This window comes from Crocodylus porosus, unplaced genomic scaffold, assembly GCF_001723895.1.
Source record: "Crocodylus porosus isolate Cpor-Errol unplaced genomic scaffold, CroPor_comp1, whole genome shotgun sequence".
In the NCBI taxonomy this organism is placed as follows: Eukaryota; Metazoa; Chordata; order Crocodylia; family Crocodylidae; genus Crocodylus; species Crocodylus porosus.
The window spans coordinates 698,522-724,237 of NW_017728935.1; the positions used below are offsets into that span (position 1 = coordinate 698,522).

The 25,716-nt window shown below is 56.0% G+C and overlaps 1 protein-coding gene and 1 long non-coding RNA gene across 7 annotated transcripts in view; one reads left to right on the forward strand and one right to left on the reverse strand.

Moving 5' to 3' along the window:
* Positions 1-22,742, forward strand: part of SLC45A3 (solute carrier family 45 member 3) — a 38,919-nt gene extending 16,177 nt beyond the window's left edge. For 2 of the 6 annotated variants that reach the window (XM_019546549.1, XM_019546551.1), the window contains exons 2-5: positions 13,990-14,425; positions 15,098-15,925; positions 17,934-18,199; positions 22,096-22,742. In XM_019546549.1, coding sequence (XP_019402094.1) covers positions 14,254-14,425; positions 15,098-15,925; positions 17,934-18,199; positions 22,096-22,533 — 1,704 coding nt within the window. In that variant the 5' untranslated portion in view covers positions 13,990-14,253 and the 3' untranslated portion in view covers positions 22,534-22,742. Of the gene's footprint in view, positions 1-7,713; positions 7,834-10,173; positions 10,436-10,562; positions 10,628-13,989; positions 14,426-15,097; positions 15,926-17,933; positions 18,200-22,095 lie in introns of those variants that run through there. The other 4 variants (XM_019546552.1, XM_019546553.1, XM_019546548.1 and 1 more) reach the window with 4 other exon arrangements.
* Positions 16,201-17,712, reverse strand: LOC109317732. Its single transcript, XR_002103105.1, has 2 exons — positions 16,386-17,712; positions 16,201-16,284 (listed from the first exon to the last, which is right to left on the reverse strand). It is a non-coding gene; the product is annotated as an uncharacterized LOC109317732 (long non-coding RNA).
* Positions 22,743-25,716: the final 2,974 nt, after the last annotated feature.

Genomic DNA, 25,716 nt, shown 5'->3' on the forward strand with positions numbered 1-25,716 from the left:
AAGACTCTTTGTCCTTTTCAAAGCCATGACCTCATTTCAGAGACTGAAAACAGAGAGGGAGAAAACCACCGACCTGTCGGCAGAGGTCAAAGGGCTCATTGAGAGATATGTTAGCATCAAACTCCTCCAGCAGGGACACAAATAACTGGAATTGCGGACCAGAAAATTACCATGAAAAAATGTACTAACTACCATGTGGTCACAAAGGAGCCCATTAGTTCTGTGTGTGTCTAGGATTCAAAGTGCATCCTCTGGGGAAGAGCACAAGGTCATGCTCTGGAAACTTCAAGCAGAGAGGGCTCTCTAGCATTGTCTTCCTCTCCATGCCATCTCATGCAAAGTTTTTGGATAGCGGTGGTCCTTGGTGTCTAGAAGAGGTTGTATTGCAGGGGGTTGGGGTGGGAATTGCCCTCATCCTGAAGACCTGCTTGCACCCAGTGCCTTCTAGCCTTGCAATGGGGCTCCCTTTGGAGGAAGTGCAACTGGAGCGTCATTGCTATTACTTAATTGCCCACAGGGGTGATTATTATGAGGCTGTCGCACCCTTTTGCCACCAGTCCCAGCAGCCGAGCTCTTCAGCCTTGCACCAGTCCGAGGAAGTTGTGAATAGTCTCCCTTAACAAGTCGAGGAACTGGGGGTGGAAGAGCTCAAATGCTGCCCTTCTGTAGCAACTTCTGGCTCCTTGTAAACCAGCCACGAGGAGTGCTTGAGCAAACTGCCCCCACGATGTTTCCATGTCCTTAAGAAACACCCCATGCCTGGACTGGTTCAGCGCGCAGAAATCCTGTGGCTCCCGTCATGCACCGAGGGCTGAGAGGGATGGTGCCACCTCATTGCTGAGTCACGTCCCTGGTCAGGCAGCATCCCCTTCTCATCATAACGGAGAAGTTCAGTTCTGCTTCCTATTGCCCTAGACCCTTCCTGTTGATTTTCTAGGAACAGAAATCGGATGGGCAAGCACTGTTATAAGCACTTGTCCTCCCACTCTTTTTTTGGCCAGTGCAGCATGGTTCCCTTGCACAACAGCCCACAGGGTTTCACAGAAGTAACCAGAGATTGTGGCAGTGGAGACCTGTCGTGTCCCACGGGTGTGCCCAGGTGGGTCTGATTGGCTGTGAAATTCCCCTGCCTCTTCTAAAAGTTTGGAGGCTGGTTCACCATTGTCCTATTATGACCCTGAATAGCTCCAGGGTACAAGAGAGGATGTTCTGCGTGTGGACTCCCAAGCAGAAATGTCCATAGGGGAAGGTGCAGCATCAGATCCTTGTCCAAGCAGCTCGGGACGTTTGAGCCCTTCGCGAATTAGTCAGATGGAGGGGCCACAAAACAAAAAAGTTTACAACTAATGACTGAATGGTGGTAACACTTCCTCCAACCCCGCAGCTCTGGGACTGGCTGTGCCGGTTCCCGGCTGGCAGGGAGGGGCCCTCTCCTGCTGCCATTTTCAGCCTGCCCTTTCTAAGCCTGTTGCATTTTTGAGATTCTTGACACCATGGGGTGATGTTAAGCGGATGAGGTATCTGTCTGGGGAGGAGGGCAGCGGGGCTGTGCAGAGTCCCTGGGTCACGCGCTGCTTTCTCATTACTCAAACGTTTCTAATCGTGGAATCGAGCGATGAGCTGGTTTCCGATCGGTGGCTTGGTGTATCAGGGCGTGCTGCACATTTTCCCTGGCTCTGCTCTGTATGTGCATCTGCCTGGCTGGCTGGGACAACGGCACTGGAGATGCTGTCCCACAGATGCATCTAACTCCTATTTGTAGGCTCTGTGAACCAAATCCACTGCAGGTTCGAACTGACTGAAGTTGTCTGCTTAACCCTGGGGCAAGCTCTTCATGCTCCGTGTGCTCCGAACAACTCAATGGAAACTTTTTTAACTCCCCATAGGAAAAGGGGAGCAAAAAGAGTGGGGTAGACACAGTAGCTGGTCCTGCGGCAGCCTGTCACAGGGGAGGCTCTAGTGTGGGCGCTGTCATGGGGCAGTGGGGAATGGTGGCTTTTGCGATGTGGACACAAGCCCATGGGGAATGGGACAGATGGCCACCCAACTGGTTTGGCAGCCTTAGATGATAACTTTGACTTGCTTGAGACTGGGCCTGGATTGGACCCGATGACAGTCTCTTCTTACAGCATTGCCAGGGTGCGTAGCATTAGCCTTTAACATCATCCCAAAGGCTTGGGACTTGCTTCTGTCTGCGTACAGATTGAGCACTGCATCAACCTCATCCTGTCACCTTGGGCTCACATTTACTCTGAAAGCCAGGGACTCTCCAGGCCCAGCTGGTCACTGCCCTGCCGCTGGTGGAGTCGCTTGCTGCCAGATCCGGACAGTTTTGTTTTGCATGTGTTCTGTGCCAGTTTAAATACCTGCACAAGAAGAAAAAGCAAATGCGCTTGTCTGCCCCTTCCCCTGCAAGAGCCATTGCCCTGCTGCTCCTTAGAGCCTTTGCCCAGGGAAGCAAAAAGGGCAAAAACACCTCCGCAGGGGGTGGGGTGGGGGAGATATGGGGAGGAAGAGGCACCTCTTGCCATCTGTAATTAATCTAATCTCTTCCTACCCAGTGTTGGAAGCTTAGAGACGAGCTTTTGTGCGTGCTCGGTGTAGGGAGGGGGCTTTTTGGCTGCTGACTTCCCTTGTTTCACAATCCAGCACTTGGCTGCGAGTGGCTCGGGGACGCGCAGCGGCGGTGGTACAGTGAAGCTTCTGGGGTGTCAGTGCAGACCTGGGGGCGGTGGAGCTGCAAAGGCCAGGTGGGGCAGGAGGAACGCTCCCCGACGAGCCCTTCCCCGAACGGCGTAGCCCGTGTGTGTCCGTGCAGGCGTTTGTGCATGGGGGGGGTTTGGTTGTTGGCCCCGCTGAGCGCCGCTGTGCGTGCGACTACGCGGAGGCAGGGGAAGGGGTACCGACCGAGCCACCTGTTGGTTTTCACCCGCGGGGAGGCTGCTGCCCTTTTAACAGCGTCTGTCTTTCTCCTCGCTCCCCGCTCCCCAGGATTCGGTTTACAACTGGCCCATTGTGAGGGTGGGTTGGAGCAGCTGGGTGGAGTGTTTCAGGCTCAAGTGCAATTTCAGCCCCTTTAAAAGCCTTTGGAGGCTTTTTGAAGAGGACAGCAACGCCAACAAGGGGATAATTTGATGGATTACTCTGCGGGGCTGAGAGATCTCCCTAATCCCCTTTGTGTGTCTGTTTGACGAGACGCGCAGCAGAAGTCCCCAGCCGCAGGCAGAGAAAAGGCAGCTCAGCGGGGTGGGTTTTACACGCTGACATATAAATACGGGGCCCTGGTCATGTGGTGCTGGATATAATCCGCACCCGTTACCATACCGCAGACGAGGGGGGCACCTGGCTGGGGCTTATTTTCCCCCCCCCCACCCCCTTTCAGTTCAATTTACATTTTTATTCTTTTGCTAATAATAAAAACTCGAGAGGGGGAGGGAGGAGAGAAGGGCTCAGCGAGACCAGATGCCACGGTGATGGGCATGCTCTCAGCACCTGCGTACAGGCAGACCCGTTTTCCCTGGTCCCTGAGGATACTCGGCTCCGGACTCGGAAACTTGGGCTCATCTCTCAAAATGAAAAAGGAGCAAGGACCGCACGAGCCAAGTCAGAGTGGATCTCTAGCTAGTCATCTGATCTCGGAAGAAGATGTAGTCGAGCGGCAAGGGGTGGGGGGGTTCTGGCCGAGGTGGGTGGTGGTCCGCACCTGCTCCGGCTTCCCCTGCGCTCTGAGGCCGAGGAGCCGGCAGCATTGACTTCCGCGGGGACGGCCGGCGCTCGCTCCTCCCTCTTGCTTCCCTGCTAGTTTAGCTCTCCTCCTTCCATCTCCATCACCGCCTCTCGCAGATGGGTACCCGTCTCCGTGCACGTCTGTGCCAGCCCTGCAGTTTCCCAGCCCTCCTCCCACGCGCCAGCATAGCTTCCGTGGCCGCAGCATGAGGATATCATGGGCTTCACACGAGACCTGCAGGTGCTCGTTGCCAATAACAGAGCAGAAGCTGGTGCTGGGCAAGTGAAATGGTTCATGGCTGTCGTACTGGTCTTGAATGCAATTGCCATCCCCTCAGCAGCACCTTAAGACCCCTCTTGGGGCTAGTTCAGCTCTGGTGTGTCTTGGCCAGTTCATTTCAGCCCTGGGCTGACCCTAGCCCCTCCTGTTGACCCTCTGGCCTGGGATCAGTCCTCTCTTGACTGTATCCTGGAGAGGACCAGGCCTGAACTACAAAACTCTGCTCAAGCTTTGGACGCCCCCAAGGATTTGAGGGCGCCGGTTGTGGAACCGATAGGCACGATACCCTGTTTCCTTCTCACCAGCAGTAGAGTATCCTAATTACTAGGCCATCCTCTCTGTGCTCCTCCAAGATACCCCTATAAGCTAGCGTGCCACTGATGCCTCCTGGCAGATGGTTAATGATGCACACGGGTGCTTCCAGCGTCCACGATGCCCTGCTCTCTGGAAGCGCTCTGCGTAGCGCCCGGCCTCTGGCCTCGCTAGCTAGACGCATGGTCCGTGTTTTAACGGGGCCAGGCTCGAACTGGCCGCTCTGGTAGCTGCAGCATCTTCCCACTGCGTTGCGGCGGGGAACGACAGAGTTCAGCAAGCTAAACCCTGTGTGAGAGAACCCCCCTCGCAGGAGCGTCTCCTTTGTCAGCCGAACAGAGGGAATGGGCAGCAGGGCAGGAGGTCAGCGGAGCCCCGCAGGCAGCCGAGCTGCCTGTTTGATGTTCTTGCGGAGGGCGAGGGTTAAGACGGAGGCTGACAGAATATCTGGCGTGGCGTCGCAAAGGAGCCAGCACGAAGCAGGGAAGAAATGCAGGGGCAGGGGGGTCGATCCCCTGATCCACTCGGGGACACGCTCCATCTCTGTGCTGCAGGCTGCACCTCGGCAATACCATGAGCAGCCCCGCATCTGTCCTTGCCTCTTCCTAACGGCCAGTGGCATCTTGGAGGCACTGAATTGTTATGCAGAATGCCACCCTTGGCTCGGTTATTGGTTCTCACCTGGGACAGATGCTCGCCAGGTGACCTGGCCTGGCCGGCGCTGAAAGGAGCAGACTGGGTCAGGTCAGTTTGGCCCCATCCCCTGGGCTCCGTCGAGAAGCTGCGTACCATCCTTTGTACCACAGATGCTAATAGCTGTGCATAACATGCTGCCGGCAGGAGTAGCGGCATCTCCATCCTTGGAAGTTTTTAGGCACGTGCTCGGTTGGGATGGTCCGGACAGGGGCGACAGTCCACGGCCCTGTGCGAGCTCCCGGGGGCTCTTCCACCCTAATCTTCTACGATGCTCTTTTCTTCCACTGCCGACTCAGCAAGCCGCTCTCCTGACCCGTGCCCTGGCTTCCCCGTTGGGCAAACCTGGTTTGCTGGCTCTCCTTAGTTCCAACAATGTGCTTTTCAAAGGTGGAGGGAATGATGTAGGAATAAAGTGCTGCTCTGCGCACCCTGCCCTGTGTGGTGCATCTGTGCTTGCGTCCTGCTTTTAGACCCCATCCTACCATTCCAGTGCAAGCGCTCCCAAAAACATGTTGTAATGGCTAATAGGCTTTAAACAGCGCTGAAACGATCTACCTGCATCCAGCGGCCAGCCTGGTGTATACACATGAAACAGCTGTTGGCTGTTAATAACCTGTGCCCCCCCCACCACGCACCTGCACACCGACACGCATGCAGATTTGGGGCGGGGGGAGCTGCTTAATCCTGTCAAAAAGATGGGGCCTAAATTGCCCCTTCCTGAAGCTACTCTTCAGCCAACACTGACAGGGTATCTGAGGTGGCATCCCAGTGGTGATCACACATCCTGTAACGATGGCATGTTGTAGCCGTGCCATAATTAATGGCTGTTCCTCATTATTCCATATAAGTAATGTGCGGCCTGCACTGAGATTAGATTCAGGAGTTTATTTTTACTTCTGGGCACTTCTCGTCCTGTAGCCCCATCGCTGCGGGGGAAGACACGGCTCTGTAGCCTCTTGCGGTTGTAAATGAGATGGAGCTACACGGGAGCCGGCGCAAGGAGAAGCTTGTTGAAAGAATGGGGCTGAGGATGGGATTCCCAGGGGACAAGTGAGAACGAGGTGGGCAGTTGGGAGACATCATTTGAAGTACGGGACAGTCCGTGCAAGGGGGGAGACCAGAATAAGAGCCAAGCAGGGCCGCCCCGTGAGGCCGGGGCAGAAGTTACAGCGCTGACGAGAGCAGAACAGCCCAAGAAGACCTGAGGCGCCCGCTGAAAGTTTGGATGCAGTATCAGGGCAAGGGGGCCGTGGCTGCAGTAGAAGACGGCGGTGCGTTGGCTGAGGACAGCCTTGCGGATTAAAACTCAGCAGAGCTTGGACGAGTCGCTGAGAGCTGGGTTTTCACGCCAGCTCAGCAGGCTGGATGCAGGTAGACGCCTGAACTCGTTGGAAAGTGGCCACTGGCTAGAGTTGCTGAGCATCTGGAAGTCCAGCCCTAACCTCCCTCTTTTTCTCTTTGCTTTTCCTTCCCATCCACAAAGGGGAACGTTGTCTGTCTGGATTGCCAGCTCTTTGGGTAGGGGCTCTTCCCGCGCTTTTGCGCGGCAGCTAACACCGTAGGGGCACGGACGTGCTTGAGGCTTCTCAGTGCTGCTGCAAGCAAGGAAGGAAGAGGTTACGGCCGTGGCACGAGGTCTGAGAGCACTTCTTGGTCAGATCACATCTAAGACCCCTTCCAGTGCCTCCCAGGCTGTGGCATCAAGCCTGCTCACGGGATTATCCCCTCCAGGCTGTGTGCTGTGCTCTGCTCTCAGATCAGCTGCAGGCTGGTGGGCGAATTGAGGTGGAACCTCCCTGGGTCCTGGCGTTGGGCGTTGAAGGGATTTCCAGCGGTGAGTGCTTCTCCGTCCCTGGACTGAGCTGGAGAGGCTGACATAATGGAGCCCCAGCTCAAAGGAAATGCAGAGTTCATTCAGAAAGGTTAAATACATTGCAGCCCCCTGCATCCACTCTTCCAGGACCACTCCCTCCCCCCCCACCCACTTTGAAAGGGGTCAGGGAGATTTGGGAGGGGAAGGGGGGGTCAGCGGAGGTCAGGTGAGTTTTCCATTTCATCTCGCACAAGCCTGCCAGAGCTATTCTCCATGGTGCCTTTCACATTCAGCTGCAGTGAATGGACACTGATAGCTGTGAAGGGATCTGGCACTGTATGAACAGGCCTTCCTTAAGCGCTCGCTCTTGTGCTCTCTCCCACTCTTTATTCCAGAGGACTTTGGGAGCGCGGGGAATTAATAACAGTCATAAAGCGATGCTCCGAAAGCTGGAAACCTAAGTGCTGTTCTCGATGGAAACCCAGCTGCTGACAGTGCTCCTACTGCTCCCTCCCTTCCAAAGCTGCTGCCTGGTATCGGCTTCTGGCACCGCGTAGTTTGCAGCTCTGGTCCTCCTTTTAAATGTCGCTGAGCTCAGGGGCAGCTTTCGGGGAAGCGTCTTGAGCTCGTGGCTGGAACGTGAGGCTGCAGGAGGAAAAGGTTTACAACTCCACCACGGACTTGCTGAGCTCCACCACGTCTTTGAAACTCCTGGGGTTTCCCTGTCTGGAAGATGGAGGGTCGTAATGCGCTTTGGGCCTTTCTGGTCAAAGCAGCCGTCCACTTGCGACATGCTACCAGTGTGAACCGCAGCGTCTGTTTGCTGCTTTCCTTTGCCGCTTGACTCGGGGGGGATGATAAAGTTAGAAGTTAATAGAGAGCTTCGGGAGTTCGCAGAGTCGCTGGGTCCGATTCTCTCGTTGCGTTGCTGTCTGCACAGTCCTGTGCCCTGCCTGCGAGTGGCTGCCGTTCCAGCCTGGTAACATCTCATTCCCAGTCTGCACTGGTGAGAGGTGACAGCCCTAGAAAAAAAGGCTGTGGGACAAGCAGGGCAGGTAACCTGTTGGCTTTGTCAGTGATTTATTTGTGTAACAACCTCAAATGTCTTGATGGAGACGGTGCCTGAGGATCTTCCTGTTCGGGCCAGAGTCTTGGTTTCCTGTTTGGGATTATTGGACTCCCCATTGCTTCATTGTGTTTAAATGATCAGAAATTCGGTTGCTTCAAGAAATCTGTCAGCCAAGTTGTTACCCCAGATCTTTAAGGGGAGACCAATAGAAAAATAATTCCCCTTCTTTCTGAGCAATGCTTACCTGCTCTTCATACTCGCAGCACAAGGGCAGGAGGAATAGCGAGCGCTTTTTTGTGCGCGCGTGCATCTAGTAACACTGTGTGTATTCCTTCTCCCCTTGGGACCTGTGGGTCTGTTTAGATGGAGATAAGTATGAATTAAAGCATGTCTGACAACAGGCTTAAAAAATGTCACTAGTTTGGACAAGGCAAATCTGTATTTTAACATGGTGGTTAGACAGGGAGAGTTTAGGAGTGACTTGTCAGGGATTGCGTGTTGCCTGACTTAAGCCCTACACTCAGTGTTGCTTCGTTGCCTCCTATCTAACACAGAAGTTGTGAGCCCTCTGGAGCAGGGACCCCCTTTGCCTCCTGAGTCCTTTGTACGGCACCTGGCACAAGAGGGGTCTGGTCTTGTGGGGGCTCCTACATACTCCTGCAATGGAAGTACCCCCCTGAAATGGCTGGGCAGGTTTGAGCAGGGAGAGGATATTAACGGGGGGAAATGCAGGAATCTAAAGATGTGCCGGGACTGTTATCAAAAACAGGTTCGCGTCCAAGGATGGCTTCCCCTGACTTTGGTTCTGGATGCGTTCCTCCTTCTTCGCGTGCCTTCTTCATTGTTACTCTGGTCCGGTCCGTGGCCTTGAGATGGACACAATCGGTTGTGACTGTAGTTCCCCGGTGCATGAAGTGGGAGAGAAAAAACAGCTGAAGGGAGAGTTTGGGACGGCAGGAATGCCAAGCATCCGAGCCAAGCGGATCCCTGGCCACCTCCACCGGGGAGAGCTGAACTTCCCTTTGTCTGGCCGGCAAGCCGGTTTCCCCCCGGCGCCCTCCCTGCCGACGGCAGCGAGACCCGCCTACCTACCTGGTTACCAGGTGAGCAGGCCTTCGCGAGTTGGTCTGTTGTTTCTCTGAGGGAGAGGAAAAAAGCTGCTCCTAGTCCAGCTGGTAGGCTTAGAAACCTCCTCCTCCCCCCCCCACAATCTTGGCTTAAGGCTTGTGAGAGTCTCGGGGTGGTGGAAAAGGCGGCAGCCCTTTCAGCTCTGCACTGAAACCTGGGAAGGGTTGCACTGAAGGGGAGGCCTGCCTTTCCTGAACTGGCTGTCATCCCTCGGAGCTCCTTTACAGGGCCTTTGGCTGGGTTAAGTCCTGTCCCGACTTGCCAGATGTGGAAGTGACTCGCCAAGGTCACAGAGCTGAGAATGGGACCTCGGTCCTCGCCTCCAACCCCGTCTGGAGCAGCCAAGAGCGAGCGCCCCAGAAAGAAGCAGTGTTATTTGGTGCGCCGCATCACTGTGATATGATGGGCCTCCAAACGTGTCTGTTAGGCACTCGCTGTCCCTGTGCTGGTAGCTCCTTTGGACCGCTGCCTGGATCTTTCTTTAGGGGCAGACCTCAAAAGCAGCAGAGTTGAGCTTAGCCCTTCATGGTCTGCCAGCTACCCTGCCCGGGTGGAGACTAAAATAAGTGCCTGTCTCGCAGCCGGGGCTGTTATTTCGAGCCAAATTGGCACCTGCAAACTCAAGAGAGCATCTCATTGTCTTAGAAATAATACCGTGTAATAAACCTGTCTCCACTGCCTGGAAGAGTTGCCCCTTTTCAGCTGAGAGAGAGAGGTGGCGGAAGGCAGGACACTTGCCTTCGCTCCCATCCCACCAGCTCTTGCTCGTGAGCAGAAGCACCCCTGCGCTCTGTGGAGACGCGCGTCCATTTGCAGGGAAGAGCTGCAGCATTAGGGGCCAGCTGCAGTCCTCGTCTTTCAGGCACGTGAGAGCAGGTCGTAGCAAGGCACGGGGATCCTGTGACGTACCGGGTTGCTGTCACTCCCGCGACATGCGAAACAGGAGCGATGTCAAACCTTTCTTGCTCGCCCAGAGTGTTTGGAGATGGAGGGAGGAAGGATGCTGAGTACTACTCCTGGAGCAGATCCTGGGCATGAATTTCAGGGATCCCCTTCTGAATGGGTGCGGGGTTTGCTTCTGAGTCCATCTCTGCAGAACTGTGTGCAGAAGAGCGGTATCCGCCGTAGGCAGATGGTTGTACGCTGCCTGCATGCAAAGGCTCAGGCACCACGATCCTAATAATATGCTCTAGCTCTTCTGTGTTGTCAGTGGGCTCAGAGGCAGGGAGGGCCCTGAAACCAAATGCGGTGTGTGTGCCAACAGCCTGGCCCCACCTCTCCCTGTCTGCAAACCCTACTTAAGTACCTATTCAGCCAGTGCGCTCTGTCTGGGGCAGGCTGCCTTTGTTGAACCAGGCTGCTGCGGGGTAGGAAGAGGGCGTTCACATGTTGGTTTCTCTGCTTGGAAGAAGTAAGTCTCAAGTTTTGTTGCGCACATCCTTTTGGGGGGTGAGGCTGGTTCTTGCAGGGTTTCCAAGGTGGTTGGGTTTTTTTTCCCCGTTGCCAGCTCAGTGCTTTGATTCTGCTCTTCTTTCCAGGCTTCGTGGAAAGTCCTTTCCAGTTAAGCAAGCCTTATGTGATCCTCTGTGATCAAAAGGAACAGGTATTTAACTGCAGGCTAATAAACAGAGGAGGCTAATGGATGCCTGAGCGAGGTGCATTTTAAACAGCAAAGGCTTCGCTCTCTCTCACAGCTTTGCCTGCAGCCTGGTCACTGTGTGCGATCTGTGCCGAGCGCTGGCTCTTGCTGCAGGATACGCTGGGATTTATTTTCTTAAGCAAGTTGAATGGGAGCCTGAGGTGGGAAGGGAAACCTCTTCTCTGCTGCTGCAAGAGATGAAACCTCCCTGACTTGTCCTGAAGTGCTAGGGCAGGCAGAGCCACCACCCCGCCCTCTGCTTGAGTCCATGGGATGGAGTGGGAGGGTGGCAACAGCGAGAGGCTGTGAGAACTTGTATTGTATTGTATTTTTTTAAAGTCTGTGCTATAGGGCACCTGTGCATCTGTGTCTGCAACGTGCACCTCACCCCACCCCGGACTGTGTCTATTGTGGGCAGCCCCATTCGTGTCCAGCCGCAGAGAGCCCGTCCCAACTTGCAGCGTGGGAGCCTGGCTCTTGCTGTTGCCCGTCGAGGGCTTTGGTCCCAATGCTGCCCGTCACAAAGGCGCAGAGCTTGGCCTGGGGCCTCACATCCGAGCGGGTCGTATTTCTGCCGCAGGAGTTAGGGTTGCTTGTTTGCTTCCGACATGTTCGGCATATCCCATCCCAAGGAGCTGTTGGATTTTCCCCTTTTAGGAAGCGTTGTCGTGTTGCTAGAGCAAGACATTTAGATTTTATTCCCAGCTAACTTGCTGTTTGACTTCAGGCCAGTCATGTACAGCCTCTCTGTGTATGTCTCCGTTTATCTGTCATTTGACCCCAGTACTCTTTCCTGCCATGGCAGGGGGTCGGACTCGATGATCTGCTCGGGTCCCCTCCGACCCTAGAAACTAAAACGATGAGAAGAGGCTAATGTTGAGAGGTGTTGGAGGCAAGCCCTGAAGCCCTGGATTACGGTGGCTGTAGATGGGAGCACCCTTACGCATAGGTGGGATCCCCCCTGCACTCGAGGGAGCCGTGTGAGCATGGGGTCTACCCGTGGGGGTCCCTTGCTTGGTGTGGTGCCTCACCTCCCGCCGACCTGCTCTCAGCACACGGTGCAGGTCTTTCTATTTCTCTCTGTCATCCTGGGGCAGTCTGGGTCATCCTCCTGTATAATTTTTGAAGACAGCTCATGGAAAATAACGATTTTATATAAAACTCGTGAAACCCTGGGGAGGTGTGGGGGCTGGAGGGTGAGTCAGGAGAGAGCGCTTGGTGTTAATTATGAGTAGGATGGAAATGACAGCCCGCGAACTTCTTAACCCTGGGGCTAGGTACAGACATCACTTTTACTGGCATAAGTGACTGTAAACCAGTCTATACTCATAACAGCAGGAGTTGGGTGCGCGCAGACTGGTCTGTACCCGCGACAGCAGACGTTCGGCACGCAGGCTGGTGTAAACATGGCAGAACCCGGTCTAAGACGTGACCCCTTCACCAAAGGGCGAATGCGAGGTCTGTTTGCTACCAATCTAAACTATGCCGCGTTACTTAGATTGATTCCACCTCCGGCTCTTTGACCTAGCTTGCGAGAAGAGGCTCCTCCTTCAGTGGCAAGGAGAAGCTGGAAATGATGTTTGCATAGCTGTAAAGCTTTATCGGGGCATCCCCAGGGCTGGTGGCTCTTCTGGCCCCGTCCTCCAAAAAAGGTTTCTCAACCCCCTCTGCCTAGTCTGTAGCGCTTGCCCAGGGACTCTGAAGTTGCAGGCGGATGGGCAGCATGGATGTGCAAAGGGGGAGCACTGTGGGGCAGTTTCATGCATGAGGTTTTACCCAGGGCTACAGCAGGACCCGTGCCCCCCGCTGCGAGGTGATCCTTTGCAAACACAGGGCAGCGGCTCGGCTGCCCAGCACAGCGCTGGAATGAGCTGCTTTTCTCCTTTTCCCCCCCCACCCATAAATGTGGCCTGAAAGGGGCCAGGCGTGGTCTTGTTTTGTTGGGAAGCTGAATTCGTGGCAAGCGTTGACCTCAGAGATGCTTCTGGACTCCCTTCCCTCTTTTTGGCAAATGAGACTTAATGGAGAGACCCCAGGAAGTGAGGAGGGGTGAAAGACCAGCCTCTGCAGGCTGCTGGGGGCTGGGACTGGCTGCAGGCCGGATCGTGAGGCTCCGTGGATGGGATCTGCCCAGTGGGCCATCTCTCTGACCCCTCTGACATAGAGGAAGCCTCAACTGCTATAAATGACACCACGATCTGGAAAGGGCAGATGTGAAGCCGTCCTGGAGTCGCTCCCGGAGGAGGAGGCTACTGCTGTGTCTCATGCTAGGTGGTAAAGGAGCAGGCTATAGCCTGCAAGCAGTTACCCTGGGACTGGTGTGGACAGATGGCACCTAAAGCAGTGCAGTTTACCTCTGCTTCTTCCAGGGGTAATTCTTCTCTGGGTCTCTTCAACACTCCTTGGTCTCCTGGGGACACCTGGGTTGGTGCCCAGCTCTGGTGTAAACTCCCTGGGGTGTTGCTTGGGTCGGCCACTTAATCTTGTATGCCTTCTATGACCTGGAGACCTATTATACCCACATCCCCCTGAGTGCTTGATGCCCGGGTAAATATTCAGCAGACCTCATGCCACCCTGGCAAGGGTCACATAGGCACCTAGTTAGCAACTTTGCCACGAGACCTTCCAGGGGTGTTAAAGTGCCCATCTCCGTTGCGATCGCTCTGGCACACGAGAGAGGACGCAGAAAACAGGTGACTCAGCGGGCGATGTCGGCTCAGATGTCGTACTCATGATTAAGGTAATTGCCACGCACTGGGTTAAACTGGGTCAGGTGTGTCTGTGAAACAAAGGAGGCTTCATCGGAGCTGCTGAGCTGCACCTACTGCTCGAGAGAGGTGGGGAAATGATGTGGGTGAAAACGGAGGCCACACCGCCCAAGCGTGGGAAGGAGAGGGCTTGGTGGCTAATGCTGCGATTGGGGCCTAAAGAAATGAGTTTAGATGCAAGTTCTTTGGGGCAGGGACCCTCTCTGAGGATCGTGCTGTGTTTGCACAGCAGTGGGTGCTGCTACCGGGCAAACGATGGAGAGAGGAACAGGGGGAGCAAGCGATGGTGAAGGGGAAGAGGCTTCCAGGGGTTGGCAGCTCTGTGAACCTGGCCCTGTGACCTTGGAGAAGTGATGCTGCCAGCAAAGGCCAGTCCACGTAGTCTGCACCCTGGGGATGGCTGTCCAGGATATCCCCGTGCACGAGGTTTTTCCTTTCCCTGTGGTGCTTCAGGGGTGCGAGGAACTCGCTCTGTGGCTTTGGGCCCCTTAGGAAGGACTCGCATGGGTGATCTGTGGATGGCTGTCCTTTCCAATGAGCTCTCTTCCTTCTCCACAGTGCAGAGCGTAAAGCAGAGGGAGAGACCCGGAGTCTGAAGCTGGCCCGCCTGAGCCTGGGCTCTGCACTGCAGTGACCACACCTTGCACGAAAAGACAGAAGGAGCGACGGCTTGATTGCTGCCGACAGAAATGGCAGCCAGTGTCTCCCCACTGGACCTGGAGGGGAGACCCCAGACCTTAGGGTCTGGCCGTGGGGAATGCCGGCTGCAACGCTGCTGTCCTCTTGACGTAGCCATCTAAAACTAAGGAGCACGGGGGCAGCATGGCTCAGAAAGCGTGGGTCAGCATGCTCTTCCACAGCCGCAGGGCTCAGCTCTTGCTAGTCAACTCGCTGACGTTCGGGCTGGAGGTCTGCCTGGCTGCCGGGATCACCTACGTGCCCCCACTCTTGCTGGAAGTGGGTGTGGAGGAGAAGTTCATGACCATGGTTTTGGGTAGGTGGCTTCTTACTCTCCCAGAGGGGCTCACCCTTCCTGCAGTTTCTGAGGGCAGGGGGCAGATCGGGAAGCGGAGGTTTGCTCCTCTGCATCCTGAAGTCAGCTGAGACTGCTTCATTGTAGGGGAAGAGTCATTTAGAGCAGGGCACCGGGAGCCGGGACTCTGGGGTTATACTCCTGTCTCTGCCACGCAATGGCCTATGGGGCTTTGGCAGGTTTCCCTGCCTCCATCCCACTTCTCTAAAACAGGGACAGTAGTCCCTCAAGGACTGGGGTTTCAGGCCTGCAAAGTGTGGCCTCCATGGAGGACTGCTTTTGGGTCATGCTGTTAATAAACTCCAAGGAGGAGGGGTTGCGGTGGGGTTGTGGCTGGTTTCCGGGGTACAAGCGACTCTGCTTAGGAGGGAGGGAGAAATCGGGGCCAGGGTTTTTTCACAAGCGACTGATGGCAGGCTCCCAACCCGAGACGCTTTGAAGGGGCCGTGTTTTCAGAAAACGAGCGCTCGGCCTCTTCTGGCAATTGGGGGCATCTTTTAAGGTGTCCCTTGTCACTCGGGCTCCCATAGTTGCCAGTCACTTGTGAACACTTTGACCCTGCCTCTCACCCGGGCTCTTGACGCAGCGCGGATCCCGTGCTCCTCTGTAACACCATGCCTGTCTCCGTTCCAGGGATCGGGCCTGTCCTCGGCCTGGTCTTCGTCCCGCTGATCGGCTCCGCCAGTGACCATTGGCAGAGCAGCTATGGCCGACGGCGGCCTTTCATCTGGGTCCTGTGCCTGGGGGTCCTGCTGAGCCTCTTCACCATCCCCCACGCCACCCGCCTGGCGGGCCTCTTTGCCCTCGACGCTCGCCCCCTAGAAATCGCCTTCCTCATCCTAGGCATTGGCTTGCTGGACTTCTGCGGCCAGGTCTGCTTCACTCCCCTGGAGGCCTTGCTCTCGGACCTCTTCCAGGAGCCCGACAACTGCCGGCAGGCCTTCTCCATGTACGCCTTCATGGTCAGCCTGGGCGGCTGCATCGGCTACCTGCTTCCAGCCATTGACTGGGACGATAGCTTCCTGGCCCCTTACCTGGGCGGGCAGGAGAAGTGCCTCTTCAGCCTCCTTGCCATCATCTTCCTCGGTTGCGTCCTGGCCACCCTCTTTGTGACCGAGGAGGCAGCAGCACGGACGGACGCGCTGATGGGTCCTGCGCTGAAGGACTCTTCCCCCAGGCCCTCGTCTCCCAGCTGCTGCTCTTGCCGAGTCTCCAAGAGCCTCCTGCAAGCGAGGCACGTGGTGCAAGCCGCGAGGAACCTCTGCACCTTGGTCCCACGGCTGCACGGCCTCTGCTGCCGCATCCCCAAGGTGATCCAGCGGCTCTTTGTGGCCGAGCTGTGCAGCTGGATGGCCTTCATGACTTTCACGTTGTTCTACACGGACTTCGTTGGGGAAAGGCTGTACCAGGGGGTTCCCAGGGCCAAGCCAGGCACGGAAGCCAGGCGTCACTATGATGAAGGTAGGAAATGAGCCAGCTGCCCTCGTGGTTGAGGGTGGGAGAGCGGACCCATTTAGACGGGGTTGGAGAGGGGCTCTGTGGTCAGCGTTGTGTTTCCAGGGGTCTCTAATTGGTGCGGGAGTCTCCCGGACCAAAATCACCTATGCAAGCCCTCCTCACTTGAGAGGCATCACCTATGCAAGCCCTCCTCACTTGAGAGGCAGGTCTAATTAACGCTTCGTAGCATCTTTTGTTCCCAGATCTCAGGGCTGGGTAAATGGCTTCTCTCATTTTGCACCTGTTGAAACTGCTACACAGAGGTGGTGAGTGGAGCTGAGAGCCGGGTTCGCTCTCCTTAGGGCTTGCAAGACTGAACCAACCTTCTTCATAGTTTCATAGTTTCTAGGGTCGGAAGGGACCTGAGCAGATCATCGAGTCCGACCCCCTGCCACGGCAGGAAAGAGGACTGGGGTCAAACAACCTTCTTGTACGTCCCTCTCCAGCTCCCAGGCAGCAGTAGGATGAACTGGAGTTCCTCTATGGAAAAAACCCTCCATTACAGCCCCCCACATCCCTCTGTGCAGGGGAGCTGCAGCCACATCCAAACCGTGACGGCCTTTGTTGACTGCCTGAGCCTCCCTGGCACTGAGGGGATAGTCGAGGGTATTTCTGAAGTTCAGCAAAGATCAGTCTGCTGACCGTCTGCCTTGTGCAAACTCCCAGGAAATGGGGTTAAGGGACAGCACGTTCAGAGCAACGTGCAGAGGAGGGTCCCTCCCCCTCCGGCCGTGGGAACTGCAGCAAATCCCTGGAAACACTGTTGGCTTTGCAAGCACAGATAAAAAGGGCAAGAGGGCTGCTGCCTTCAGCATCCTGCAGAGATAACGTGGAGCCAGGAACTCCCTAGGCAGGGAACGCTGGAGCAGGATTGTCCTCGGCACTGTTGACCGGAGCAGCAGAGCCGCGTGGAAGGGGGCACTGACTGGTGCCTGGTTTCTGGAGAAGGAAAGTGGTCCAGCAGATAGCATGCTGCGTCTCCTCGGTTCCCTCCACCGCTGCTTTGCCTCACTTTCCCCTTCTGTAAACCACTGGGGGCAAATGTTTGCTCACCACTTGGAGAGCCGAGGGCAAGCAGGACTGTAGGGAGCCAGGCTGCGCTACGGCTGTCCTCCTGGCTGGGCACCCTCTTTGCACGGCCCACACTCTCTCTCTGTCCCGTATGAATGTCTGTTCATCTCGGAGCTTAATTCTGATTTAACGCTGATGCTGCAACAGCTGTTTTTGGGCCCCACTGTGCTACGCCCAGGGCAGCGAGCGTCCCTGCTCCAAAGAGTTAATGGTGGAGGTACCTGTAATCCCACGTGCCTCTGCCAAGAGAAAGGTCCAGGCTGGATGTGCAGAGAGGCAAGCGGATGTCTCGCCCTGTGCCAGCACCTGGGTTTTCTCACCAACTTAAACCCACCCCTTGTTCCTTGGGTTTTGTTGCCGCTTTTGGATCTGACGCCACATCCTGGGTCATGCACAGGCCACGGAGGGGTTCCAAGGAGAGATTTTCAGGGGAGCTTCTCGAAGGCAGGGATGGGAATTATGCACCCAGCTCGCACTGCCTTTCAGTGGGGCCTGTGGGTGCCCAGCAGCTGCTTCTCTGTTGGGAAATGCTCCCTTTCCCCCGTGAGCAGGTTGGGGTCTCAGTGGCGTTAGCAGGGGGTCCTTCACCAGCAGCCTCAGCAGAGAGCCTGAGAGCTGAATGGGCTCTCAGAGTGGGCAGGGTGAGCTGTCCCATCCCTCCTCTCTGCTGGAAGCTTGCACTCTGGTCCCCGGATTGTCATGATCTTGTGCTGGCATGGGCCAGCCTCTATGGAGCAATGCAGAAAGGCCCTCAGCCTGCCATTGCCCTCCAGAATTGGGGCACTGGGGGGGAAGGAAGGGAGCCCCGGAGCCATTTGGCTTTCTGCAAGCCGGGCAGGCTCTGGGAGGGTACGCTGTGCTGTGCATCTCCACCATCCTCCCCACATGTGTCTGTTCCCAGGTGTGCGCATGGGCAGCCTGGGCCTCTTCCTGCAGTGCGTCACCTCCACCTTCTTCTCGACAATCATGGACCGCATGGTGAAGCAGTTTGGGACGCGGGCGGTATACCTGACCAGCGTGACCTTCTTCCCCGTGGCTGCCTTCGTCGTGTGCCTTTCCCGCAGTGTCCTCATCGTCACCCTCTCGGCCGCCTTGACGGGCTTCACCTTCTCTGCGCTCCAGATCCTGCCGTACACGCTGGCTTCGCTGTACCATCATGACAAGCAGGTGGGCACCGTTGCTGGAGGCAGGGGGGTGGCATATAGCCGAGATGCCAGGCTGGGCGGTCTGCCTGCTGGAAGCCACCCACCGGAGGTGCAGCTCAGCTCAACTCGCCCCGAAGCTGGAATGACACACACCCACCCCAGAGTGTTTCTATTTAGGCCTTGCAACTAGGGAGAAAGTCCTTCAGGGGCCGCCCACCCGGACCCTGCTGATTTTGGTGGGGTTAGTGAAGCTGAGCCCCATTTGGTTGGGTTTGTAAAGCCAAAGGTCATGTTTCCAGCCCCTTCCTCCCTCCACAGCCAGCTGCCCAGTACCCATGCTGCGCTGCATGGGAGTGGAGGACCTGCAGGTTGCTGAAGGACGTGCCCTGTCCCCACTACATTTTGATCCTTCGGTGGAAATTGAACCACGTTCCCTAGAGCTTCCCAGTGCTTTGTCTGCACCCAAGTTCCCTTTGTGACATTTGCCCCGATCGTGAATCGTGTCCTGAATACCCAGGAGACGGCCACCGATTATAAACATCAGCTTCTTTATTTGCCCTTCCCCTGTTGCTGCCCACAACCCCTGTGCGCAAGCTTGTGCCCGCGCCCCTGTGATCTAAAAGGAGAGCTGAGGCCCACATCTGCCCCGGAGCTGGGGCTTTAAGCAAAAACAGGCTGTACTTGAAACCAGTGATTGAAATCGCAGGCTCTGCCTCCTTGCACCTTATTCAGGCAAGGCTGCTAATGCTAGCAGGAGCTTCCCGTGGATTTGAAATTAAACATGTTTGTGGCTTGAGAGACCCCCTTTTCACCCCAGTGGCAGGCAGCTTGTTGTGAAGTTAAAGGAACTGGGAGCTTTGACCACAGACACCCAGATGGTCCCGGAGCGAACGCTTCCCAGCGCCTCCTTCCGATATGCACTGAACTTCCTGGCGCACTAGCGAAGGGCTTGCGGGGCAGCCAGGCCTGCTCCTCTGAGAGGAACTCAAAGCCTGGTTTTGAGATCCCCTGTGGGCATCCCCTTGGCCGGGTTGCGGGCGTTCTGCAGGGTGGCCAACGACGTTCCCAAAATGCTGCTGAGAAAACACGGTCATGCCAAGGATGTGGGCACCAGAGGCAGTGAACCTACTGGCGGGGTTAGGCCTGAAATTGCACCTCCCTGCTCCCAGTACTGGTTTGTGATCTGCAACAGGCCCCCAGGTGAAGACCCCACCTCCTCCAAAACTTCTGCAAACTGTTATCTACCTCTTTCATACCCGTTTCCCCTGTCCTTTTTTGACTGTTTTAATTCTACCGTTGCTTCTCACCCTCTGTCCTCCTTGTGTTCCTGCTTCTTGTCCCCCTTCCTTCCTGCCTCTGTGCTTCTCCTGAAGTGAGTCACCAGGAGGGGGTCCCAGACAGCTGCCACTCCAGCGTTGTGTGGACTCCTTAGCGAAAGCCTGCAAGACTAACCCCAGCGGCAGCTTCTCCCACACAGACTGCGTAAGTCAGTCTCTTCTCCTGCATGCCCTCAATTGTAGCTGCGTTAATAGGACCAGAGAAGCCCTGCAAAGAGCAGGAGGAAAGATGCGCGTAGTCCGACAAATACACCCCAACATCCAGTGTACACAAGGCATGTCGCGTTTAAGGTGCGCTAAGCAGGCTTGGTCAAACCTCAAGACTTCTGATGTTGAAGAAACCATTGCCTTGTCTGCACCAGACTTCTCACAGGTGTGTCTGTTCGAACAGGTGCACCTTTTACACCCTAATCCAGGCATAGCCAGAGCAGAAGAAGGCCTGTGCCTTTGAAGGAGCTAAGCAGGCTTCTTGGATCCCTCTCCGTTGAGTGTGAGGGGTCTGACAGGCATGCCAGAGCTCAGCTCTCAAGGCTCTCGACCGCTTGAATCTGTGCGTGGATCTGAAGCAACTGCATGGCAGAGGTCCAGCCGTGGCCTCGGGCCACGTGAAGCTAGTGAACAGTGCACCACAGGGGGTGTTCACAAACAGCCAGGGGAGGTCCAAACAACTGCCAGTAGCTCCGCGGTGGTACCGAGCGTGGCCGGGCTGCCGGTGCATCCTGGCAGGGTAGTTGTGCAGTCATTCCCTGTATCCCCTTCTCTTCTCTTCTGTATGGAAGAGGAGAATTGTTGGGTATTTCAAGCAATCAGATCTGAGCCCTGCGCTCCCAGAACCATTTTTTCCCCTCTCTCAACCACGTGCTTTCTTTCTCCTGGCTTGTTTTGGCCCATCGTGTGGAAAATGGGTTAGCATGTTCTTGGTTCCCTGCTATGGCCACCACCAGATATGTCTGATGTAAAAGGTCTTGACTTTCTTGGGCAAGCAGGGCTTTCCCAGCAATTTCTTTTGTTGCATGTGCCTGTTATTGGCAGTAGAGTAGTTTATAGAGGGCTTCAGCTGAGATCAGGGCGTTGTGTTAGTTGCTCTATATGCGCACAGTAAGGGGCTGTTCTTGCCCTACAGATCTTAGAGTCCAAGGAGATACTGCAGACAAAGGGTGGGAGGAAAGGAAGGACTATTTCCCCCATTTTACAGACAGACAGTTGAGACCTGGAAGGACTGGCCTATCCATTATCACACAGGGAGTATCTGGCAGAGCTGGGAAGGACCCATGTCCCCTGAGTGCCAATCCCTAGCCTAATTGCTTGTCACTTCAAAAGCCCAGGAAGCTGGTCCTGAAGATGGTGCTTGGCTTCTCCAGGGCCTGACCCCTTTGCACTGTAGCTCCTTACCCTGTTCTCCCTAGCAGCTTGACTAACCAGCTGTAGGGCCTCTGCGGTGAGGGACCCATGGGTACCCGTTGCATAGGGCCCCTGCGCAGCTCTAGGCTGTCCAGAGCAGCATGGCAGATGGCAGCCGGTGGCGTTAGACCTGTCCTGGGAACGGCACAGACTTGTCTGCAGTTGAGAGTTAACCTGGGTTAAGGCAGGGAGTGCACCGGAAGCCGGGTAACTCTAAGTGCAGGCTCACTCTCGGGGTGTTGCTTCAAAAGCTGGTTACTTCAACGAGGCACCTACTTGCTGTGGATTTGCAGGGCCACAGTTGTCTCGTCTGCCTGGCTGTGTTCCTAGCCGAGGAGCATAAATTAGACTCTCCGCTTTTGCAGAACAATGGCCCCAAAACCCACCCCCGTCACCTGATCTGGAGCCAGTGTGAGCTATGCCCGAGCAGTTCAGGTGCTCTCTAGGGCGTGCAGCAGAAAGGCTTTGAGTCACTGCTTTATTAACATTGGAACTGTTCTCTGCCTTCCCCTAGCTTCTCTTCCTGAAAGCCCTTCATAAATAGGACTCCTGTAGCCCTGGGAGGCAGTGTCGTCTGCTTTTCTTTCTGCAGACACACACCAAGCCCGACTCATGGGCCTGCTGCTGACAGAGCTGTATGAAAGTAAGCGTGTGCAGGGAGGAGGGGTCCAGGTGTCTGGGTCTCCTCTTGCCCTGGGGTGAGTTGGGAGCCATGTCACTGAGGTCCAGGGGGTTGCTGTGCCCACACTGCCCATCTGGTTGGTTTTGCACCACCTGATTCTCTCAGAGTCCTGTGATCCGTCGGGGCTCGGAGCAAGACGCCCGCGCTGCAGAACATGGGGCCGATGTGCTTCCCTGTGGCGGTCACGCGTCACGCTGAACAGAGACAGATTACTGCAGCAGGTCAGGGTCACTTTGAACCTGAGACCGGACAGGGGTGGCCCTGCCAGCCGGGCCTGCCTCTGGGAGCTGCTGCTGGGGCTGGGGCTTTCTGCAGGTGGCATCCCCGAGATGCATGAAGCTGGCACAACTTGAAGCGAGGTGGGGTCTGACCAGGCCTGGCGGTGCCTCGTGTAAGTGCTGGGACAGGGCCCGCCTGCCTCGTTCTCTGGCTCGCCAGCTCTTTCCTGCCCTTTGGGGCTCCTCACCTTCCCCCTATCTCCATTTTTTTTAACCTCAGGTATTTTTGCATAAGTACAAAAGCAAAGAGGAGGAGGACGCTGCTCAGCTGGACAAGAAAACAGGCTTCCCCAAAGGGCCTCTCTCCAGCCAGAAGCTGCCCTACCAGAATGGCCATGCCGGGGGCCTCTTCTCCTCCCCGCCGGCTCCCAGCTCAGCCCTGTGTGTCGGCTCCCCCTGCGAGGTCTCGCTCATGATGATGGTGGGAGACCCGGACTCCGCAGCACCTGGCCGAGGGATCTGCCTGGACCTGGCCATCCTGGACAGTGCTTTCCTCCTCTCTCAGGTTGTTCCGTCCCTCATCATGGGGTCTATCGTCCAGTTTACACAGTCGGTGACTGCCTACATGGTGTCAGCCGCCGGCTTTGGCCTCGTGGCCATTTACTTTGCGACCAAAGTTGTCTTCGATAAGAGCGATATGGCCAAGTGTTCTGCGTAGCGAGGACTTTTCGCACGCAGGCGGGCACGGGGCTGGTGGATGCACGTGCACACTTATGCCGTATGTTACGGGAATCCCCACGATTCACGCTTTCTCCCCGTCTCTAGTGCTATCTGTGGGAGCCTGACTGTGCTGCCCTGGGGGCACGTGGAAACGGAGAGGATACAGGGCTCATCTCAGGTGTATAAGGAAGGGCATTGCAACCATCAGTGCTTTCTGCATGGTGCCTTTATCAAAGGCTAGCACTGCACAGGGAGCACCAAAGAGGATTGCTGAGGTCAAAGGGGACGGAAGAGTGTTTGCCTTCAGCAGCGGGGTCCACATACCTGCAGGGAGGGGCAGTGACATGGTGTGTGCATGTGTGTGGGGGAACTCCTTTTGCAAAGAGGGGAGCTGAAACCCTGCCGTGCTCGGGGTGGGGAGGTTCTCATCTTGGCTTTGAACCAAATCCCCACCTCTGGCTGGTGCCAACTGGGATATTTGGGGAGAGGAGGCCTGGCATGGGGTATGGTGGCAGAGGTAGCGGGCAAGCCCCATGCCCGAGCGAGCTCAGGATTTTGCCGTGCTGGCTGGCGTGTGGGCGCTGGCAGAGACCAGCAGAGCTGCGGTGGGGGCTGTGCGGGCCTCGCCGCCTCTGTTAATCCCTTTGCTCTTACAAGCACTGGAGTGATGCACAGCCAGGCCTCCCTTCTGAATGGGCTCTTTGCTTTCTGCACCCAAAGTGCCTGGCACCGATCTGCAGTGCCTTTGTAAAAGGGCTTGGCCAGAGGCAGCAAACAAGCTGTGTTCACAAGGCCCCCCGCTCGGTATTTTATAGCACGGGTCAGACCTCATTAGCCTGACCATTTAACCTACAGTTAAGTGCAATAATCCATGGCAGGGTGTGAGGGTCCTGGAGTCCTCCGAGCTCCCCAGATGCTGGAAGCACTTAGCCCCTGACCCCCATGCTTGCCGCCCCATGTGGTGCCCCTTCCTGCTACCCCTGCCCTGCGTGAAGCCTAGAGGTTAAAATCTGACAAAGCTTTCTCACTGCAAGCACTGGCATTGATGAGACGCGGAGGCTGGAGAGCCTCCGTTGCAGCAGTCCCTAGGGCAGGTTGGATCTGTATTGGTCAGGGATGGCTTAGTCCCCCCGCCGGGGCAGGGGGTTGGACTAGATGAGCTCTGAAGGACCCTTTCCCACCTTGTTTTCTGTGACTGCTGATGCCGTTGCGGCTTCCTCCGTCTTGTGTTGCCCCACCGTGACCCAGTTAGGCTGTGAGGGAGATTTCCTGGAGCCCTGGTAAGGCTCGTGGACCTGACTCCCGTGGGAAGCGCGTGGAAGCCGGGTTCCCGCCTACCGAGTCTGCCCCACTGTTTTCGACTCCTCTGTTCTCCTGCCTTTTCTCCGTTACGATCCGGTCCTGTCCGCCAGCGCTGCGTCGCTTAGCAGGGCCCCATACAATGCCCCAGCATTGGTCCATTAAAATGGGAATCCGCCTGGCTCAGACGGTACTTGGGCCAGGGCACCAGCACATGGGGTCATTGCTGCAAAGGAGTTGGGGGGAGGAGCAGACGCCGGGGCCAGCTACCAGTCCAGGCTGCGGGGGCTTGTGTGGAAATGCTGCATGTTGCATGGGGGCGGGAGATGAGGGAAGCTCGGCACTCGGCTCCCCATGTGCCAGCCTTGTCCGTGTGCTAGCAGGAGCTTGCAGCGGCCCCAGCCCCTTCAACTGTCCCCCAAGCCGATGCAAAGCTCCTCCGTAATCCTGCCCTCAGGTAAAGCCTCCTCAACTGGGGGGTGAATTTGCCTCTAGACCTGTGACGAGTGGACCAGGTCTGTATGATCCTACAACAATCATGAATGCAGATATTTTAGCCTACTGTCAGAAGGAAGGATGGTGCAAACTAGCATTTTACCTTCTTTCATTTTTTTACTACTCGGCATGTGTGTACCAGCCCCCTGCGGCTCACTGGGCTCAGGGAGACCCCGCTGCTCGCTCAGTAGATATTTGTGTCCTCTGCCCCAAAAGTGATATCTTCTGGCGGCATCCATGCAGCAGGGGACTTGTGGGGTGGGGTGAATTGCTGGAATGTGCCCCTCTAAGTTCCCTCCGTCCTCCTCCACCAACACCCCACATCCGGCCTTTCAAGCGCACGTGGAAGTGGCTCTCCCCTGCCTCCAACTGGTACGTTGTTTTAAGTAGAATCTGCGATTTCGTGCCTATTTAATCATGCATTAGAGTAACCGGCCTTGCAATTACTGAGTTGCAGATGAGGTGGTCTTGACCGCGAGGAAGCCTCTTTGTGACCTCTTGAGGAAGGAAGGAAGGAAGGAGAGAGTTAGCTTGAAAAGAGGAGGTCCAGGTGAGAGACTTGGCTAGTGAGCAAGGGGGCGTGTGAATATGTGGCTTCCTCCACTTGCATTTTTCTTTTATCCACCCTCTGCCTTTTGGGGAGAGCAATTCAAGGAAAAATCCCCCATCCTCAGACACCGTGTCTCTACCCATTTCAGACCACCCTACCACCGAATGCTCCGAGGTGTCTTTCCTGTCCATGCCCTGTCCCGCTGCATGGGAAGGATGCCTTGTTCTCATTATTTTTTAACAAGCCTACCTTGAACTTTCCCCTCTCTCTTCATTTTAAAACCCAGTCTGTCCCCCCTGAATTTCCCTGGCTCTCAGTGCCACTGTGAAACAGGAAGCCCATTGCTGCCAGTGCTGGGCCACCTGATTAGACTTGTGCATCTGGGCCGGGATGACCCATAGGACTTCAGGGGTCAGGACATGAGCTACCTCAGTTGCAAGAAGCAGGGAAGAGGCTCGCAGTGCCCATTGGTGCCCACAGTTTTGCACCTCAGGTTGTCTGGCTCCCCCTTTCCACTCTCTCTCTCTCTGGGGTACCAGAGGCTTTGGTCCTTAAATGTAGCTTTCCGTTCCAGTGCGTCCTGCCTCAGAGCCGGGTTCACCCCTGGACACTTCTGCTGTTTGCAGCAGTTTTTTCCCCCCCTCAGACTCAAGAGCACAGAGCATCAACTGAGCTGGCAGACTCCAATCCCCTGCAGTGCTGGGGATCACGATGTCTGGGTAGCTTAGAGCAGGAGCTTGCAGGCCAGGGTGGTCTCCAGTCTCAGAAGAAAGGGTGCAGTACTGTGTGCTGCTCGTCTGTGGGGGGATCAGAGCACGGGTAACGTTGGCTATCGCC